This window comes from Aotus nancymaae, unplaced genomic scaffold (genome assembly GCF_030222135.1).
Source record: "Aotus nancymaae isolate 86718 unplaced genomic scaffold, 86718_ANA_hifiasm-v0.15.2.pri h1tg000155l, whole genome shotgun sequence".
In the NCBI taxonomy this organism is placed as follows: Eukaryota; Metazoa; Chordata; class Mammalia; order Primates; family Aotidae; genus Aotus; species Aotus nancymaae.
Window position 1 is genome coordinate 3,970,648 of NW_026988570.1, and position 20,394 is coordinate 3,991,041.

Consider the following 20,394-nt stretch of genomic DNA (forward strand, 5'->3'; position numbering starts at 1 on the left):
TACAGTGACTTGGGCAAGGAGCAATTGGCTTGCTGCTGAAGAAGTGAGGGCTCACACTCAAGTGTGGTGAACTGCTCCACAGCCACAAACCATCCCATCTCAATGCATGTCCCTTTTCCAGAGACATGCATTTACCTTCTCCCATTTACCCTCTTAGGACTCTGCCTCGAGATCTGCTGGAAGTGGAGCCTGGGTGGCTCCATGGAGCAGAAAGGAAGGAACCCAGGTGATGGCCAATGCTACTTGCTGAACATGTGCATGTGACCATCTTGAACCAACCAGCCAGCTGCCTTTCCAGCTGAACGCAGCCCCTGGAGCGTGCCAGGAGAAATGAGCAGAGGAGCTGCCCAGCAAAACCTCAGAAGCATGAGGAATTACACATCACTCTTGTTTTGAGCCACTACGGTCTGTTGTGCAGCAAAATAACCAATACACCATGGGAAAGCTCTAATACAGTGTGAAGCTGGAAAGAAGAGAATGCAGACAGTAGCTGTGCTGTTTGCAACACTCCATTTACTAGCTTCATTTTGTTTAGTGAAAGTGCAGATTCTGACAAGAATCATTTAGACATGTTTGACCTCGTCCTTGAGGCCATGAATCGGAGACCTCTTGACAGCAGGCACAGATCCTCTATATGGAGAAAAAAAAAAAACCCACAAGAGGAACAAGAAAAAATGTTGAAAAACATATTTACCTGTATTTCTCATTTCATGAAAAAGGATTCCTGCAGAGTTTTGTTTAGAGAGCCTTGAAAACAAATCATCACCACAAAGACTTGGTTTTATACCACTTTTAAAATTTAAGCAGATGAAATTTCCCTGAAAAAGCAACCATCTGCAATGTCTAGCATTCATCAGTGTTCTCTTCTATTAATTATTTAGATATACTGGACTGGGGAGATCAAAATATAATAATAATACCACCAACAATTCATATTCACTAGGTGTCAGACTGTGTTAAATAATTTACATGCAGCGTCTAAATTAACAATTGCAATAATTCAGTGAGTAGGTACTGTCATTATCTCTATTTTACACATGAGGAAGCTAAACTCAGAGAAAATAGGTAATATCCACAAGGTCGCATAGCCAGTTTGGGATGCAGGGACTGACCCATGCCTTTCTAATCAATAATGTGATCCCAGGTGCTTGCCACAAGGCCTTAGATATAGATGCAATTCTGGTCACTGGGTGCTGTGCAGCCTGTGTTTCTGTGGACATTTGGGGCTCTGGCCCTTGTCACACTTGGATTAAAACAATGAATAAACAAAAATCAGGATGTGGATTTTCTTCTCTGATCACTCATCCCATTTATCAAAGCCCAGTCTCTTTTCACTAGATGCCAAGTCTTACCTAATATTTTCTAAATTTGCTTTTAAAAATTTGTGATTATATTTATTGTCCTTTAAAGAATGCATGTGATAGAAGGTATTAGGACAAGATGGAAACTACCCTTTTAACCACTGCCCAGAGATAATAACTATTGTTATAATTATTTTGGCATCTTTAAAGATTTTTATTTTTATTTTTGTTTGTTTGTTTGTTTTGAGACGAAGTCTAGCTCTGTTGCTCAGGCTGGAGGGTAGTGGTGTGACCTCAGCTCACTGCAACCTCTGCCTCCTGGGCTCAAGCAATTCTCCTGCCTCAGCGTCCTGAGTAGCTGGGACTACAGGTGCCTGCCACCACACCTGGCTAATGTTTGTATTATTAGTAGAGACGGGTTTCACCATGTTTACCAGGCTGGTCTCAAACTCCTGACCTCAGGTGATTTGCCTGCCTCGGCCTCCCAAAGTGCTGGAATTACAGACATAAGCTACTGCACCAGGCCATCTTTAAAGATTTTTAAGTCATAGAAATAAGTATATAGGTATGACTCATATACATACATCTGTGTATAAATTTATGAGAAATATGTTTGTGTGTCTATGCTAATGAGATTACAACATAGATACAGTTTTCTATCTTACTTGTTTCCCTTAACACTACATCATATTAGTTCCTGCATCATGCACTTTTGTTTGTAGACATGGCTTTCATGGCCACATGGAACTCCCCAAGGCTTTGTTGCAGTCATTCTATGATGTTTTCACTGAGTTAGGACATAAAAGAGCTAGCGTCTAAGACACTCTTCTCGGAAATCCCATTCACGGTGGATATCCCCATGTTTTTGACACAGGGAAGCCCTCATCTTTATACCTGCATTGACTTTGTTCCTTATGCAGAAAAGTGGGATGAATGTATTACAGACTTTGAGCAAAAGGACCTGGGCTCATATTCTGCTCTGCCATGGTGATCTTGATGAAGTAAGAGAGCCTCCTAGAGCTTCCGTTTCCTTGTATATCAAATGGGGGTGATGATATCTATCCTCCAAGGATGTTGTGAGAATTAATGAGGTAATGTTGGTGCAGCATCTGCTACATAGTGGGTGTTCAGTTTCAACCATGGGTGTTATTTTCTACTTTCCAGGCTTATTTTCCTTGGGAAAGGGAGACAGAGGCTAATTTTTAAATACCCTTTATTTGTCTCATACTGTCCATTAAATACGGCTGTTTAGTATGTCTGGTGGCTAATAGGGCTTTGGGGCAGGCTCCTTTTAACAATCAATAACACAGTAGCAGCACAACAAAGGGAGCAAGGGCTATGGAGCCAGCTACCCAGATTGGCTCTGCCACTTACCAGCTCTGTAACCTAGGTTATTTCTCCTTGTCTCAGTTTTCTCATTTGTCAAATGCAAAATCAATGCTACTTTATCAAAAATATTAAATAAATTCTTTCATGTGGTATGATATGGCAGGACACTGGATAGAATAAAGTGCTAAATAAATGTTAGCTCTTACTATTCAACATCATCTTCCAAATCACGTAATACACACAAGGTCACATAGGTAGCATGTGTTTGATTTCAGGCCAGAGCACAGTGGGCAGAAGTCCTGCACACCATCCTAGGCTAGGCCTGAAAGTGTCCATGAGGTCCTGTAGCTCTCTCTCCATCCGGTGGTCCATGTGGAGGCTGCCGTGGGGGGCTCTGCAACTATCAGGCAGGGGGAAGAAGCTCAAATTATAGAAACCTGTATCCACTTTCCCCATGTGGAAGGATGTTGGCCAAACACCCTATTGAACTGTCATGGATGCAAAACCCAAATCTTATATTTGGGAGACATTAAAGCAACAACTTGCTTTATTAATATAGCAATTATTTCCTAATTTGCAAGGGTAAACTATAATTGCTTATTTTTTCTCAGTGTAAAGTATACCATCCATATTTTTCTATTAAGCCATTGGCCTCTAGTGTTGTCTGCTAATAATGCCAGCAAATGCCAAAACTATTAAGTCACAAATGAAGATTAATTGTAAACTCGAGGAATAAATTATCATTCTTAGCTCAGAAATTTGCTTTGTTGATCTTCAGGCATACTTAACAGTTATAATTACAGAATGTATCAGTAGCTTAGAAGAAAGTCCTGGAAACAGTCATGGAGTGCTCTTTAAAAGTAATGGATTGCCATTGCTTCTGGTGGCACAGAAGACAATTTGAGATAGAAAAATCATAGAAACTGGCTGAGCATGGTGGCTCATGCCTCTAATCCCAGTACCTTGGGAGGCTGAGGCAGGTTGATCACTTGAGGTCAGGAGTTCGAGATCAGCCTGATCAACATGATGAAACCCTGTTTCTACTAAAAATACAAAATTAGCTGTGCATGTTGGCCCACACCTGTAATCCCAGCTACTTGGGAGGCTAAGGCAGGAGAATTGCTTGAACCTAGGAGGCAGAGATTGCAATGAACCAAGACTGCATCACTGCACTCCAGCCTGGGTGACAGAGTGAGACTCCATCTCAAAAAAAAAAAAAAAAAGCCCTTCTTTGTCTCTTTTGATCTTTGTTAGTTTAACATCTGTTTTTTCAGAGACTAGGATTGCAACCCCTGCTTTTTTTTGTTCTCCATTTGCTTGGTAACTCTTCCTTCATCCCTTTATTTTGAGTCTATGTGTCTTTGCATGTGAGATGGGTCTCTTGAATACAGTACACCAATGGGTCTTGACTTTTTATCCAATTTGCCAGTCTGTGTTTTTTGATTGGGGCATTTAGCCCATTTACATTTAAGGTTAATATTGTTATGTGTGAATTTGATCCTGCCATTTTGATACTAGCTGGTTGTTTTGCCTGTTAGTTGACACAACAGAGATATAGACCAATGAAATAGAACAGAGGCCTCAGAAGAAATGCCACAAATACACAACCATCTGATCTTTGACAAATCTGACAAAAACAAGCAATGGGGAAAGGATTCCCTGTATAATAAATGGTGTTAGGAAAACTGGCTAGCCATGTGCAGAAAGCAGAAACTGGACTCCTTCCTTATGTCTTATACAAAAATTAACACCAGATGGATTAAAGATTTAAACATAAGACCTAATACCATCAAAACCCTAGAAGAAAACCTAGGCAATACCATTCAGGACATAGGCATAGGTAAGGACTTCATGACAAAAGCACCAAAAGCAATGGCAGCAAAAGCCAAAATAGACAAATGGGATGTAATTAAACTTAAGAGCTTCTGCAACAGCGAAAGAAACAATCATTAGAGTGAACCAGCAACCAACAGAATAGGAAAAAATTTTTGCAATCTACCCATCTGACAAAGGGCTAATATCCAGAATCTACAAAGAACTAAAACAAATTTACAAGAGAAAAACAAAAAAACCCATCAAAAAGTGGACAAAAGATATGAAGAGACACTTTTCAAAAGAAGACATTTATGTGGCCAACAAACATGAAAAAATGCTCATCAGCACTGGTCATTAGAGATATGCAAGTCAAAACCACATTGAGATACCATCTCACGCCAGTTAGAATGACGATTATTAAAAAATCTGGAGACAACAGATGCTGGAGAGGATGTGGAGAAATAGGAACACTTTTACACTGTTGGTGGGAGTGTAAATTAGTTCAACCGTTGTGGAAGATGGTGTGGCAATTCCTTAAGGATCTAGAAAAAGAAATACCATTTGATGCAGCAATCCCATTACTGGGTATCTACCCAAAGGATCATAAATCATTCTATTATAAAGACACTTGTGCATGTATGTTCATTGTTGCACTGTTTACAATAGCAAAGACCTGGAACCAACCCAAATGCTCATCAGTGATAGACTGGATAAAGAAAATGTGGCATGTATACACCATGGAATACTATGCAGCCATAAAAAAGGATGAGTTCATGTCCTTCATAGGGACATAGATGAATCTGGAAACCATCATTCTCAGCAAACTGACACAAAAACAGAACACCAAACACGGCACGTTCTCACTCATAGGTGGGTGTTGAACAATGAGAACACATGGACACAAGGAGGAGAACATCACACACTGGGGTCCGTTGGGGGGTGGGGGGTTAGAGGAGGGATAGTGCACACACTGGGTTCTGTAGGGGGGTGGGGGCCAGGGGAGGGATAGTGGGGGTGGGGAGATTGGGGAGGGATAACACTGGGAGAAATACCTAAGGTAGGTGATGGGGGGATGGAGGCAGCAAACCACCATGGCATGTGCATACCTATGTAGCAATCCTGCAAGATCTGCACATTTACCCCAGAACTTAAAGTATAATTTAAAAAATAGGAAAAAATCATAGAAATTAATGACTCATTCAAAAAGTGATTCAGATGAGAACTACTGTAAGTATAAATGTTTTAAGAATAATTTAACTGATCAGTTTCGCACGTATTATGCCTTCCTTTATATCTACTGGTGATATGTAATGAAAAACCTATGCCTAAATAAGTCTAAAAAACTTTTCCAACAAATATAGAAGTTTGAAGTTACTATTGTTTACTGGAAATATAATGTGAGCACAGACAATTTTAAATCTTCTGGTAAGCATGTTCAAAGATATTAAAAGGAAGGTCAAAATTATTCTTAGTAACATGTTTTTATTTGAAGAAATATATTGAAAATATCAGTTCAACATGTAATCAGTATAACAAAGTTATTGAGGTATTTTACATTCACCTTTCATACTAAGTCTTGGAAGTCCAGCCTGTATTTTCTGCTTCACACCTCAATTCAGGACTGGCCACATTTCAACTCTGCCAAATTCACATGCAGCTCATGGCTACTGGGCTTCACAGTGCACACCTAAGTAGGACAGGAGACTCATGTTCTAGTTTGATTACATTTTTCTTTGTACTGGGGCGCAAAAGAATGGTGCATTTTATACTTAGTGATGTCTTAGATTAGATGAAATAGGGTAATTTTTACCTTGCATTGAAAAGGGGATTCGAGGTAAGAAATAAATTTAGTTAAGGGAAAATATTTCTCACCATACCTACTATGTAGTTTTAGAAGAGAGTCTTCCGAGAATGCAATTGCTTGCACAATATTCCTAAAAATGAGTTCTGTGAGTCACCATCATGGCTGGCTTTTCCTCTACTTGGGCTCATGTGGGTGGCCGAGGCCCCTGGATGTCTTCTTCTAGGTTTTCTAGCACCCTCCTGGGCTCTCTCAAAACTTTTTTAACCTCTTCATGGCAGCATTGTTTTAAAAAGTAAAGGATACGTTGCTGTTTCTATGCCCCCCGCCCCCAGCTTTTTTTCCATCCTTGGGATAATAGGCCAGCAATGACAAGAGTCATTGATTTTCCAAAGTCATTGATTTTTTTCTTTTGCTTTGACTTTTCTGATCAGTTTCTTGGGGGTGCCTCATTCTTAAGTATGGCTTGTCTCTCCAGCATGATACAATTGAGCTAGGAGGTGGCTGCGCATAGAGCTTGTGGAATGTTAATCTTTCCTGCCTACTTTCTCTACGCCACATCAGAGGCACTCTTTATATTGATTGGGCTGTGACAATCAGAGAGGCTGCCTTCTTATAACAAAATAAAAATTGTACTTGACTGACACATGCAGTTCAGAAAGATTCCAGGGCTCTGGGGATTTAGAGGACTGGAAAATCCTCTGGAAAAGTCCAGTGTTAGTCTCCTTAAATTTCAAAGCATAGTTTCTCACAATATTCAAAGTGTAATGATCCTCTGTAGAAATTTTTAGTATTAGGGCAGTATCCCAGGGTGAGACTGCTGTTAGAAGACTAACACAATACTCCCAGCCAAAGGCTTTGAAGCCATTCAAAGATTAGATTGCATGCCTGGCTCTGTCATTTCTTGGCTGTGTGTCATAGGGTGACACCTAACCTCTCTGACTTCGACTTTCCTGGGCTAATATAATATCTATTTTAGAAGGTGGTCTTGTGAGGATTACATGCACATTGCCTACCACAAGACCAGCCTAAAGGGTTTTCCACAGATTGTATTCATGATCAGGGGTCAGCAAAACGTTTCTGTAAAGGGCAAGGTAGGCATGGTGGCTACAAGGTCTCTGCTGCAACTATTCAGCTCTGCCCTTGTAGAGTGAAAGCAACTATATAGACATGTGAATGAATAAGCATGGCTGTGTTCCAATAAAACTTTATTTACAAAAGTAGGCTGTGGGCCAGCTCCTGCTCTAGGCAATGAGGAACTTGCAGAGATCTAATGCAGGAGAGCCTTCTCCCTACCACATTTTGTGCACCAGGGGCTCTTGAACACAGCACATCAGTGCATTCAGTGGGGTTGACTGGGTATGCCTTTGGTTGCGAGGTAGTTCTGTCTCCGAGCTGATGATTTTGATATGCAAATGGCATCTGGGACCCCTGGACTTACTTTTCACTCCCTCTCACTTTAGCCTTCTCTCCCTACCCTGCTGTTCACTTGACGTCCTTCCCCTAGCTCCAGCACTCTCTCCCTGAGTGCAACATGTCATACAATTCCTTTCTCTTCCTCTGAATCCTCCCAGCAGCATCTAGTGCTAACGGACACCAAGTCTCCCGTGTGTGCCTCCAGAGTTCCTGGGGTTTGCGCGTGCCTGGCTGCTTCAGGAGCATGGAACGGTATCCTCCCAGTGATCCACCCCAGTCCTTCCCAATCAGGGCTGGCACAGGCATGCCTACGTTTTAATTACCTGGAAGAAAGCAGTCATCCTGTGGGGAAAGAAATACGACAACAGCACAAAGGTGATGGGAGTCCTCTCTGATTCCGCACCGCTGTTTGAGGTGATAGATGACTTTGAATTTCTTACCTGCTCACGTTGTCCACATCGAAAACCCCAAAGACTTCCTTGATTTGAGGATTTCCTCACATTCTAAACAGAAAGCACAAATGACCGACAATTTCTTTCCAGGAGACTAATTAACTGATTTTCCCTTCGCATCACAAGTATGAAAATACCAAAGCTAATTTGACATTGGGGTGGGTTGTAGGTGACTCAGCTGTCTTTAGGCTTTCCTCTAATAACTTATTTATGTTTTCCAAGACATAATGCCCTGCCAAGCTGAGGAAGAGTCTCACAAAGCCAAGCATTCGTCAAAACGCTGGGTTATTAAATCAACATCAAGATTTGTTAGCCTAAATATGTCTTTTCCACTTGATTTCACCACTTTCATTCTCCTGCATGTGGCAGTTAATCCCAGGAAGAAACTCCCCCCGCCTTCCACCTCTGGTTTCAGGCCCAGGCTGCGTCCATATTCAAGGCTGAAGGCCTGCTGCTGTTCCTTCTGTTGCCACTCAGTCTTCTAATTAGATTTCGGCTTTGCCATTTGTTTTCCTAGGGATGGATTGTTATTTTGTCACTTGCTAATTTGTATGTGTTACTTCTATGAATTAAAACAAGAAACTTCTAGACAAATGAAAACATATTTTATTTACAAGAAAAAAGTCTGTACATTGTGTATACATAAAAATATACAAAACCAAAATAGAAAATATCAAAGTGTTAAAATGTGTACAAACACTTTTAAAATGTGACTCCTGGAAAACTTCAAGCCTTAATTAGTTTGAAGAGTACACATTTCATTTTAAAAATTATCATACAAAAGAATTTCCATAGCTATTAAAAAAGTTTACTGGTTTCCACTGGAAGAATTGACTAAGTATTTCCTCTAGAGTAAAACAGGATTTGTTATAAATGTTAGATTTTAACACCACCAATGCAATTTCTTTGTTTGAAATCTACCTAACAAGAAGAGTATTTTCCATAGAACCAGTACATGTTTCTTCCAATCTTTGAAAGCCATGAGCTATAGACAAGCTTCCCTTCCAAGTTCAGTGTGAAATCAGGCTTCTGACTAGGATATAACATTAAGGTAATGTTCTACCTTCATAGTGCCTTTTAAATAATTCTATCAGACCATTTTAACATAGCCAAGATGTGCAGAGTATGAGTGTGTGGGAAGGGGTTGGTGGAGGACAGAATTTTTTTTTTTAACAGAAGGACATATAACATTTGCTTCCTTCTCTTAAAAAGTGGTTGCATAATTAAAATAAAATTTATTTTAAAGGTTTCAGTCAAAAATATTGATGAAAAGAACAATATAAAACCAACCATGTGTGTAGATATGTATATAGACAATTATATAACTATATCTACATGTATAATTTTTATACTAAGAACTAGATCAATGTCTTTAATTCTTTAAATTCAATCAGCTCAAGCTTGAACAGGAATATTTTGGATTTTTTTTAAACCAAAAGGCTTCATTCATTTAATAGAACAAGAACTTACATTTTATTTCCCTGAACTGACAGAGAAATACCTTTCATTTATCAAGTATGTAAATAATGCCCAAGTGACAGGAACAGGCATAATAATCTCACAATGAGAATATCCAGAGTATAAAAGACAAGTTGAAACTCAGGCACATTTTACCTAAACAATTAATTTCTAGATGGAGCTGCCTTGATCAGTCATGTAACCACTGGGTAAGAGTTCTAAACTATCAGAAAGTCAGAAATCGAAACAGGCAATACAATAAAACATACTTGGAGGCTACCTGGCCTATAGATTCACTCATGCCTCTCTGATAAGTCCCCTGGTCCTACGTCACTCTCTTTCTCTGTCTTTTACCACGGCTAATCAGAAATTCAACCAGGTAACTGGCCACATGTGCTGCATGTTGATCTATAAGAAAAATTGGAGAGAGAACTTGAATCATGGCATTCGTGCGTATGAAATTTTTCTATCAAACACTGGCGCTCATCTAAGGTTGATCCCACTTAATGCACCCAAAAGGGACCTACCTAATTAATTCAGGAGACGTGTTACTGCTCAGAAGAGTCAGTCAGCAGCATAAGTTTGATCTGTCCCAGCAGAATGAACTGGCTCATACACGTGTAAGAGAATGACCCAGCTACTTTGATTTCCTAATTTTGAAAATGCTGACAATTATTTTAGCGTTTCTTTCTGGTGCAGACGCTAAGGCTACAATGACTGAGGACTACTGGAGAGTCCAGGATTGATTAAGCGTCTGGCTGAAAGACCAAGAGGACCAGACACAGGAAGTGCTGTTTCTGAAAGCTCTGCTTTCAGGCAGACAAGGAAAGACCCGGTAATTCAAAATGTAAAAGCCCCTCCCTTGCCCATTTTAATGCACAAGCCTGATACTTACATGCAACTTTTAATTGACCATCTCTTGGTCCTGAGCACAAGTTCTCTGTAAGAGCAGCTCTATAAGGACATAATGGGAAAGGTCAGCTCCCTAGACTAGCATTGGTATTCCATGAGAACACCAGGTCTGTTAAAGGTTACCCTCTTGCCTGGTGTGACCGGCTGGAAAAATAAGTTAGGGAGAATCTAGATGTGGTTGAATTGCCATTGCTGGTCAAAATTAGTTTCTTTGTGATAACAACAACAACAACAATGGGTGAAATTATCTTGAAATACAAAAGAATGTTTGTTGGTCCTGAGAGTGAAAAAAGGAATCCTTAACAGCTTCAGCTTACACCAAGAGGATTTTTTATCAGCTTGCCTTCACAAAAGAGGATGGAGGATTTTGGAAGAAAGAGAACCTGGGAGAAATTCAGTGAGGTGCCATGTACTGTTCGTTAACTACTCCACAGAAGAACTGTGTGCTTACTGGAATTCAGTCAATGTGGCATGTATGGATTTAGTCAATGTCTGGCAAAATACTGCCACTTAGGACTCATTTGGCTTAAACTAGAAGTAGTCATCACATTAACTATTACAGCCTAACTTTTTTTTAGGAGCTAAATAACAAACTTTTCTAGAAGAATGCCCAGTCAATAGTATATTAATATGTGTATTACATTTTTTGACGGTTGAACAGACCCTGATTCTCAAGAGTCTTTAAGGCCATAATAAATGCAAAAATTGTAATTAAATTTCCTTTACTCTTCAGTCTTTCTTGTAACCTCAATGAAACTGAAAGTACTATTTTAAAAGTACAATGATTATAACAAAAAGCTATTTAAAAATCTTTAAAGTGTGGGGTTCTGAGGCTTTTGAACTGGAATATTTACACCGACCTCAATAAATTCTCCTCTAACCAAGTTCTCATGTCAGCCAAGGGGCACTGTGCTGGATAATAAGGATGCTTACAAGCAAAACCACTTGTAAAAATGTACAAGGAACTTCAATGGCCAGGGGCATTTTAATGGCAGGGAAGACTTAGAAAGACCCAAGGATCGTAGGAGGAACAGTCATCCATCAGAGCCACCTCACTCATATTCCAGAGTCGCTGAACTTATTACACACATGTAAACATAAGGACAAGACCAAGTTCTGTCAAGAAATTAGAAAGGAACATGGCTCAGCTGTGTCTACTTAGACATAAGGTAATATGTAAGACAAGGTTATCTATCCCTTCTCATAGACTTAATAACAAAGCTCTAAAAATGGGCTTTTATTGAATATTGTTGTGATTTAAACTTTCCAATTTCTCCTTCACTATTATAATAAGCTATAGGAGATGTCTTGTTATCCAGCTCCAGATGTGCTGAATAGGCTAACCAAACATAAGCCGTCAGTCTCTGTAAGCCATTCTTGCTCAAGAAAGTAGTCCTGAGAACAGTCTAGAAGAAACCAATCCCAAAACAAAGAAAACTTTTCCACTAAGCTCTCCTGACATTCGTACACTTTGCAAGGGAGAATGCATTTAATTAAGCTGCTATTGTCATTGCAACAAATCTTAACGCTATCACAGAGATATGTTTTGGTTATACATTGAAATAATAGCATGTTTAATTAAGGTATTACAAAATGATTCTGTTTCACTATATTAGTAGCAAAAAAAAATTTCAATGTATAAGTGACAGTTAAGATTAAAAAAAATCAACCCTGAATATAGCTAACATATTGTGATGAAAATTTCCCTCTAGCTGCCTTTCCCTCTGAAGCATCTACGTATTTTCCTTCTTAATGAGCAATGCTTTTGCATAAATTATTTAATTATATGGCTTTGTCATGCTGCTGAGATAAAACATATCTGTGAAAGCAAGGAGTGGATTCCTAAACGTCTGTAGGAAGATTTAGTGAAGATTCAGCACTCACCACTGTTGAGTTCCTGCAGGCTGATAAAAACCTGCACAAATCCATATAATAAAGACAGGCATGCATCCCTAGAAGCACAGAGCAATGGCTCCGAAATCCTTCCTTCTAGTTTGGGAGGAGCAAGGTGTCCCCTGTCTTCCCCAGCAGAGCTATGCCAATTGTCAGGTATGTCACTTACTATGCAAAAGCTGTGGGGTAGATCTGCAGGTTAGAGGTGCAAGGCAGAAAAGCCAGAGCTGGGGAGTGTCCAGGGACACCTGCAGCCCCGTGATTCTGTGTTACTCGCCAGTGATGTGCCTCCTGGAGGATGTGATACTAATGCTCCTGGTTGAGTCATGAAATAATGCAGGGAAACAAAGGGTCTCCTCCGTGGTGCTATTTGGAATTTGGCTTTTCCTTGGTCCTTTCAAGATTGATGTTTTCTGGTTTTAGAAATCTGTTTTGATGCACAGAAAGCAAAGCATTCAGTGGGCAATGAGAAGCAGAGAAGAAGAATGCAACGGTTGGAAACACAAGCCTTTGCCAGGATGAGCTGGGAATTTTTGCTGTTAAACACATCTGAGTGATCATTTTAACATTTGTCATAAAACCTAGGATATTTAACGATGGATGCATGTATGAGTGATGTGCTTGATGCTGTAAATGCTGCACCTCAACTTGAACGTTTCTAAACATAAACCACTTTATACAGTCAGGAGCATCACCAAAACCTGTCACTGAAACCAACCCTGATGAGGGGTACTCATTGCAGAAGAAAAAGTTGTTTACAGTTTCGGAGGTATCATACCCATGGCCATACATGTGTTTTCTTTCCAGCTATCCTTTGTTTTGCATCTTTCTTGAGCCTTATTTTTTTTTTAAAAAAAATTCCATTTCTATATTCAAAGTGGTAATAAATACTCAATGGCTTAGAAAGAGAAGAATTCTCATGACCAGCACTAAATTACAGTTTAAAGACTCAAAACTACATTGCCTAATATCTATCTTCAAGTATTCTTTTGTGACTTTGAGTACAACAGTAGTACCTTATTGCACATTGATTCCCAAGTAACCCTTTTTAAGAGTGTGGAATGACTGGACTGGGTGCAGGGCAGTGCACCGCCTGGAAGCCCGGCAGAACCACCTTGCCCTTGCGATGCAAATCCCCCTGCGTGCCTGTATTCAGGCGCTGCACCAGGAGCTTCTCATAGAGCAGCGGGTGGTATGCCCCGAGGGTGCAGGCTGCATCGTAGTACAGCTCGTGGTAGTGGCACAGCTCCGTCTGCCGCACGGACGGGAGGTATTCATACACGTGCACCTCTCTGCACATGGACATCATGATGAGGATTCCTGACGTGAAAACAAAAAATTAGAATCTAACGAACAACTCCACATGAGAGGGATGATTTTTTGGGTGTGGTGGTGATGGGGTATGACTGTGGCAAGAGACACTTACTTTGCACTAACTTTTTTTATTATTATTACATCTGCAAGGTTATAACTTCTATTAAGAGGTATGTATACAGTTCAGGGAGTATGGGGGCATATTAAAATGTAGTTATATATATATATATATATATATATATATATATATATATATATTCGCTCATTCAGTTTATCACTGTGGACCCAGTAAGGAGAGAGGAAAAGAAGTCAATGAACTTAAGGAAATCACACTGTGGACCCAGTAAGGAGAGAGGAAAAGAAGTCAATGAACTTAAGGAAATCACACTCTAGTGAGGGACAGATTTGCAACCCCCAAATTAGAGTCTCCTGTATCACATTCTATACACATATCTCATCTGGTTTGCAATGGTGGGACTGTTATGTTCCAAAGAAACAAATGCTATAGAAACTAGATTATAAAATAGTTGCTTGAATATCAGTTGACTACAAAACAGTTGTTTGAAAAGTTGTAACATTGAACTGTACAACGGATCAGCTATTACAAAACACTGTAGTTGTCTGAATGGAAAAAAAAAATGGAGTTAGAGGGACACAGAGTTTAGATTCGTATTAACAAAATTATTTTTCTCACTGCATTATCAGTGTTAAAGTTTTAATTTTTTAATGTTCCAAATAAACAGCTATAACAGCCAATCATGGAGTAAATTTTATTCTTGATCTAGGTTAATGGCTTTCTTTCTTTTCTTAACACCACCAGTGCCACTATTAACCTGAAAGTTAAAAAAGAATGCTTCTCTCTTTTCTGAAAGGGATATCCTTTGTTATGAAAAATATAAAGGAGCACAGTTATCCTGTTATAGCCAACATTTATCTGAAGATGACAGTAATATTCCCTAGTTAATTAACCATGTGTGCAACACGAAAATCCCATCCCAGTGGAGTCCTGCATAAGGAACACTGGGAGAGAAGAGAGAAGGGGCTTAATTTTGCCAAGGGGATCCAGAAAGGCTGCCCAAAGGAGGAGAAGCCTGAAGCTCAAGGGGCTGCCTGGTGGACAAGGGGTAGAAGGAAACAGGAGAAGGGATACTGTTCCAGGGACAGCAAGGATAGCCTGTGTAGAAGATGTCAGAGTCATAATACAGTATCATAGTTGAGAGTAAAACACATTCCTAACAAAGAGAAGCCGATCATGCAGTTCAAATTCCATGAAGTAAAGTTGCTCTCAAGAGCAATGGTTAGAACCTCAAGTTACTGGGTCAATTCCTCTTGTTTTTCTCCCAGTTCCTTCCTGCCAGTTTCCTTCCTTTGTTCTAAGACAGAGTGGCTGCCTGTCTGCTGCCCCTCCCTTAGGTCAGCCTAAAGCATTGTGATGCTCACTCAGGGTGTGGGCACCAGTGCAGAAACATGCAATGCAGGTGATCAGAAATCTGCCTTCTGGTTAGTAATGACTGTTCTCAAACACTTTTTCTCCCCTGTATAAAATAGTATACAAGGAATTCACATGGTGAGTGAGAAAGCTATCTTCCCACAGAGAATTAAATTATTTTATTTATTTCCAGTCACTTGCCAACATGGTGAAATCACGTTTCTACTAAAAATACAAAAAATTAGCTGGGGGTGGCATGCACCTGTAATCCTAGCTACATGGAAAGCTGAGGCAGGAGAATCACTTGAACCTGGAAGGCAGAGGTTGAAGTCAGCTGAGATTGCACCACTGCACTCCAGCCTGGGCAACAGAGTAAGACTGTCTCAAAACAAAACAAAACCAAAAAACCCACGAACCTAAACAAACAAGACATGCTGTGGTGTGAATGTTCTCTGAGGGCTGAAGTTTTCCCAGAGCCTGTGTCTGAGAACAGCTTCATGTTTTCTAAGCAGGGGCTACAGACCAAGTTGCTGCATATTGCCCAGCTCTAGGGGCTCCCCTTCACCTGGGCATAACATCTGCTCTGCCAGCTCTGCACCAGGAGCCACGTTGAAGGGGGTGGACTTCATCATGGGCATCATTAATCAATATAATTATTACAACACTTTCCCTGCACATGGCAGGGGCATGGCTTCAAGGGTGTCTTTCGCACAAAGTCATTGCATAAGGAACACTGGGAGAGAAGCAGTGGAAGTGTACCCAGAAACCACAGGTCTTTGCTACTGGACATTTCTATAAGCTAATAATACAATGGTATCCATAAGGACTGGAGTCAATTGTGTCGGAGCTGTGACTTTTGCAACTCTGGTTCTTAAACTGGATGTTTTTCAAAAGCCAGTCTTATGCTTAGGGAAGTATGTCAGCCATGCAGTTAGTCCTCCCCATAAGGAGTAGTCCTCAAAGTTCAGCATAAAAAAGAATGACACAGGCAGCTTGATCAAATGCAGCTTCCTGGACTTTTCATTTCCAGAAATTCAGGTTCCATTGGTTTATGTTGGGGTCCACGAATCTGAATTTTTAACAGGCATTCTGTTTAGGTGACAGGACATTTAGAAAAAAATTCCCACCTACTACAGACCGAAACTTTCGTAAAATACCATAATGAGCAATTATGAGAAAAATGATCACCTATTTGGATGCCATGCCTATGTGAAATTGCTATCAGGTATCTAAATACTTCCAATTTCTACATTAATCTAGTTGTAGACCAGTAACACATGTTCCTGGACCAGTGCTGGTCTACTCTCCACGCTTTAAGGACCAGATTGTTCTAACACACATATTCTTTGAGAACTGCTGAGGAATTCCTAAGTTGTCTCATAGGTAGCAAGACATTCTGCATGTTGACAGCTAATCTAGATTTGAACTGCTACCAAATTCAAGTAACCCTAGGGAGTTTCCCTACACATCCTTGCTATCCTCTTGCACTCAAAGAGATATCAAATGTGTGAATCTGATTGTTTCTCTAGAGAAAAATTTTACCCCTGCTGCTGGTTAACTGTTATATCTTAAATGATGTCATCTGCTAAAGATACAATATAGATTTTGTCATAAGACTATGCAAATAGTTATGCTTTCAATATATGTAAATAGGTACACTTTTAGTATTTTCTTATGTAAGTACTCTATATTTTAAAATAACTTTTCAGCTTCAGAAACAGAGGAATTTGTCAGTTAGCTCATGGCAGTCCAAATTGAAAGCCAATAGATGCTAAGAGAGTGGGTGTTTGTCCTGAGTTTTCTGTACAGTCCTTCCTGACCTTTGCCTATCCGATAGAGATTCAGCGACAACGATTTCTCCATCTTGTTTTGCAGTCTCATGAAGTTGTGGCTTTCTGAAGCTATGAACCATGGCTTGAAGCATCGTAAAATTTAAATAACAGTAGAATCTACCCTAGTGTTTAAGTGGCAGCCAGCTGCAGCCACTGATATTCGAATTGGTATGGAGGCATCTTCAAAAAAAAGGAAAAAATTAATTTAAAACTCACTGTGGAGCAGCGTGTGCAGTTGCTCATGCTTGTAATCCCAGTACTTTGGGGTTACTTGAACCCAGGTGGATCACTTGAACCCAGGAGTTTGAGACCAGCCTGGATAACATGGTGAAACCCCATCTCTACAAAAAAATACAAAAATACTAGCCAGGCATGGTGGTCTGCACCTGTGGTCCCAGCTACTCGAGGCTGTGGTGGCAGTATCACCTCAGCCCAGAGGTTGAGGTTGCAGTGAGCCATGATTGTGCCACTGCACTGCAGTCCAGCCTGAGTGACAGAGTAACATTCTGTCTCAAAAAATAAACAAACAAAAAAACCTAGTAATAAAAAAAAAAACCTAATTGTGTAATGTGAAAGGTAGAAAAGGAGATTTATGGTGCCAAAGATGTATAATATTCTTTAATATTTTAACTTTTTTTTTCAGACAGCCTGATCAATTCATTTAGCATATGCATATGTTGCCTTTTAATTTTCTTTAAGGCTGTTGTTTTACATAAATTTGAGTTTAGATTCAGACTCTGCCATATAATAAATAGTGATATGATTATTAAATTTGATTCCATCTACACATCAATTTTTCTAAGAGTTAACAATAGTACTTAGCACTACACAAACCTGAAGAATACATTTCTTCATACTTTGCAAAAGGTAAGATACATAAGTAGATGTCAATTTTTGGACATATACAATAATAGCTCTTACACAGTTCAGGGTATGTGCGTTAGAGAATGGGGTATGTGGGGAGTAGATACTGCAGGCAGGCAGGACTGGAACAGGATTAGGGAAGAAGAGAGTCTTTAAGTGCTGTTGGAGGCCTCCTCAATTAAATTCAACATCTATCAAGCTGACCACGGTGCTAATCATCAGAGATTTAGAGCGCCTTTCTTTAAAATCATAGCAAAATTAAACAAAACTAAAGATTTCACCTTTAAATTTAAAAACAGGTAGAAAGCCCATGACCATTCTTAGGATGACTTGAAGCAAGTATCCTAAACGTCATACTGAGAAAAATGTTTATGTGTTACCACCAGATCTCTTCTGCAATGCCCTGATGCTGAGCCTTGTTATTCACGAATGACTATCAACATCACACGGCTCTCAAATGAACTCTGAGTCACCAACCATCCCTAGGTTCAGTGATTCAATAGGAAGACCCAGAATCTAGCACAGAGGTTTACTCATGATGATGACTTATACGAAATAATACCAAAAAAATCAGCACAAGGAAAAGGCACACAGGGTAAAAAGTCCAGGGGAAACCTGGTGTGAGCTTCAAGAATCCTCTCCTAGGGAGTGGCATAGAGACTAAATTTCCCCCAGCAATGAGTTGGGACAACTGCTGTGAACCGAATGTGTCTCCATCTCCCACTCATAGGTTGAGATCCTTCCTAATGCTGAATGTGATGGTATTAGGAAGTGAGGCCTTGGGAGGGGATTAGGTCACTTGAGTAGAGCCCTCATGAATGGGATTAGTGCCTTTGTAAGAAAGGATGTTGTGGAGATGATCTCTCTGCGACACCACCACATGCGGAAGCAGCAAGAAGGCTCTGTCTCCGAACCAGGAAGAAAATGCACACCTGGAGCCAAACTAACTAGTGCCTGATCTCTAACTTCTTGCCTCCAGAACCATGGGAGAGAAATTTCTTTTGTTTAAGACATCCAGTCTACAGTATTTGTTACAGCAGCCAGAAATAATGGAGACAAGACAAATGAAATGATGCCAACCAGGGAAGCTTTTTAGAGACTCAGTACTCAGTGTTTTATTTGAAACTGGTCATGTCAGCAGTCTCTGCCTGGCATCCACTAAAATTCCAGACTCTCAGAAGGAAAGCAAGTGTTTAGCATAAACCACATTTCTTGCATAAACAGTACACACACAGTGAACCACTCTTATCAGTTAGAGGGGTGGGAACCTTCCCAAAAAATCCAAGTTCCCAGACATCAGGCAAAGGCCAGTCTTATAAGCTGGCGTTCCTGAGGATAAGCAGTCAAGCTAGCTGTGTTGTCTTTTCTGCCCAGATACCATATATGCACAAATTAAAAGTATTGCATTACTTCATAATCATTTCCCCATGCCAGACTGATGTGGAGAATTCACATCTGGTTATGCTAAAAATGTTATTGATTCTTTTTTAATTTCCTCTCTTATGTCTGGTCAGGTCTACCTAAAATGCAAGAAGAATACAAATCATCTAATAACATGCAATTCAGTAAGGGACAGCTTTTAAAAAGCATTTAAGAAACTTTTATGCTAAGTAATTTTGTTTGAGGACTATAAAAATTTAACTACTTTAATCACTAATAAAAGTTTTACTGCTTTCAACATGAGCCTGGACTTTTTGATAGGCAGATCAAAATTTGGACACTTTTAAATGTATTTTTCCAAGCCAATCAAATGGGCATGGAGGCAGCTGTTTAGAATCTTTAAACAGAATTGACGTTAAGTTTCTTGCATTGCCAGTCTTTACAAATGAGTCCATATGAGGGATTCATTTGAAGAAAATAAGTATTAGTATTTTCCAGGCAATTATGACTCAAGAGGCATTCATGTGCCAAATTGTATGCTTTTAAATGTCGTATAATGCAAGGTAATTATCAAACCAATTGAAAAGCATTTCTCCTGGTCTTGATAAAATATCATGTTATATGATTCAGCATAATAAGCAGAATGGGCACTTATTTATTTGCTCCAAAACCTGAATAAAAGGCAAACTTTAACACACATTCAGATTATCACAAATTCTAGATGACTGAGGGTTTTTTAAAATAAATCTTTACTTAGCATATAGATATATTTGATGTGTTATCAGAGTCTATCATAATAATTTAGCATTTAGCTTAACTGTGGCTATGCCAAAACTATCCTGCTTTCCACTTGGCAGAATATTTAAAATAACATTCCAAATCATTGAGAATAATAAAATTTTCTCCTTGATGAAAATAGCCTTTCATTAAATAGCAAAATGAGCTATGGATATAAAACAGAACATAATACAAGTAACAGGAAAACTACCAGTTAAAATCAATTCTAATAAACAGTTGAACAAAACACACACATGAAGTAAATTAGCAGTTTCTAAGAGTCACCAATAGAACGCTGCAGAACACTTTTCTGAATGAGGGGTGAGGGTCAAAGGCTAAATGTATTAAATATGCCAGGTTAATAGAACTCTAGCAGCTGTTTTGTGGTTTCTCTTTAAATTCAATCATAAAATGAAAAATA

General features: G+C 39.5%; 1 protein-coding gene across 6 annotated transcripts in view; it reads right to left on the reverse strand.

Moving 5' to 3' along the window:
* Nucleotides 1-8,697: 8,697 nt before the first annotated feature.
* The window catches only part of ST6GAL2 (ST6 beta-galactoside alpha-2,6-sialyltransferase 2), an 86,668-nt gene continuing 74,971 nt past the window's right edge, over nt 8,698-20,394 (reverse strand). For all 6 annotated transcript variants that reach the window (XM_012474297.2, XM_012474295.2, XM_012474298.2 and 3 more), the window contains exon 6: nt 8,698-13,697. In XM_012474297.2, coding sequence (XP_012329720.1) covers nt 13,426-13,697 — 272 coding nt within the window. In that variant the 3' untranslated portion in view covers nt 8,698-13,425. The remainder of the gene's footprint in view (nt 13,698-20,394) is intronic.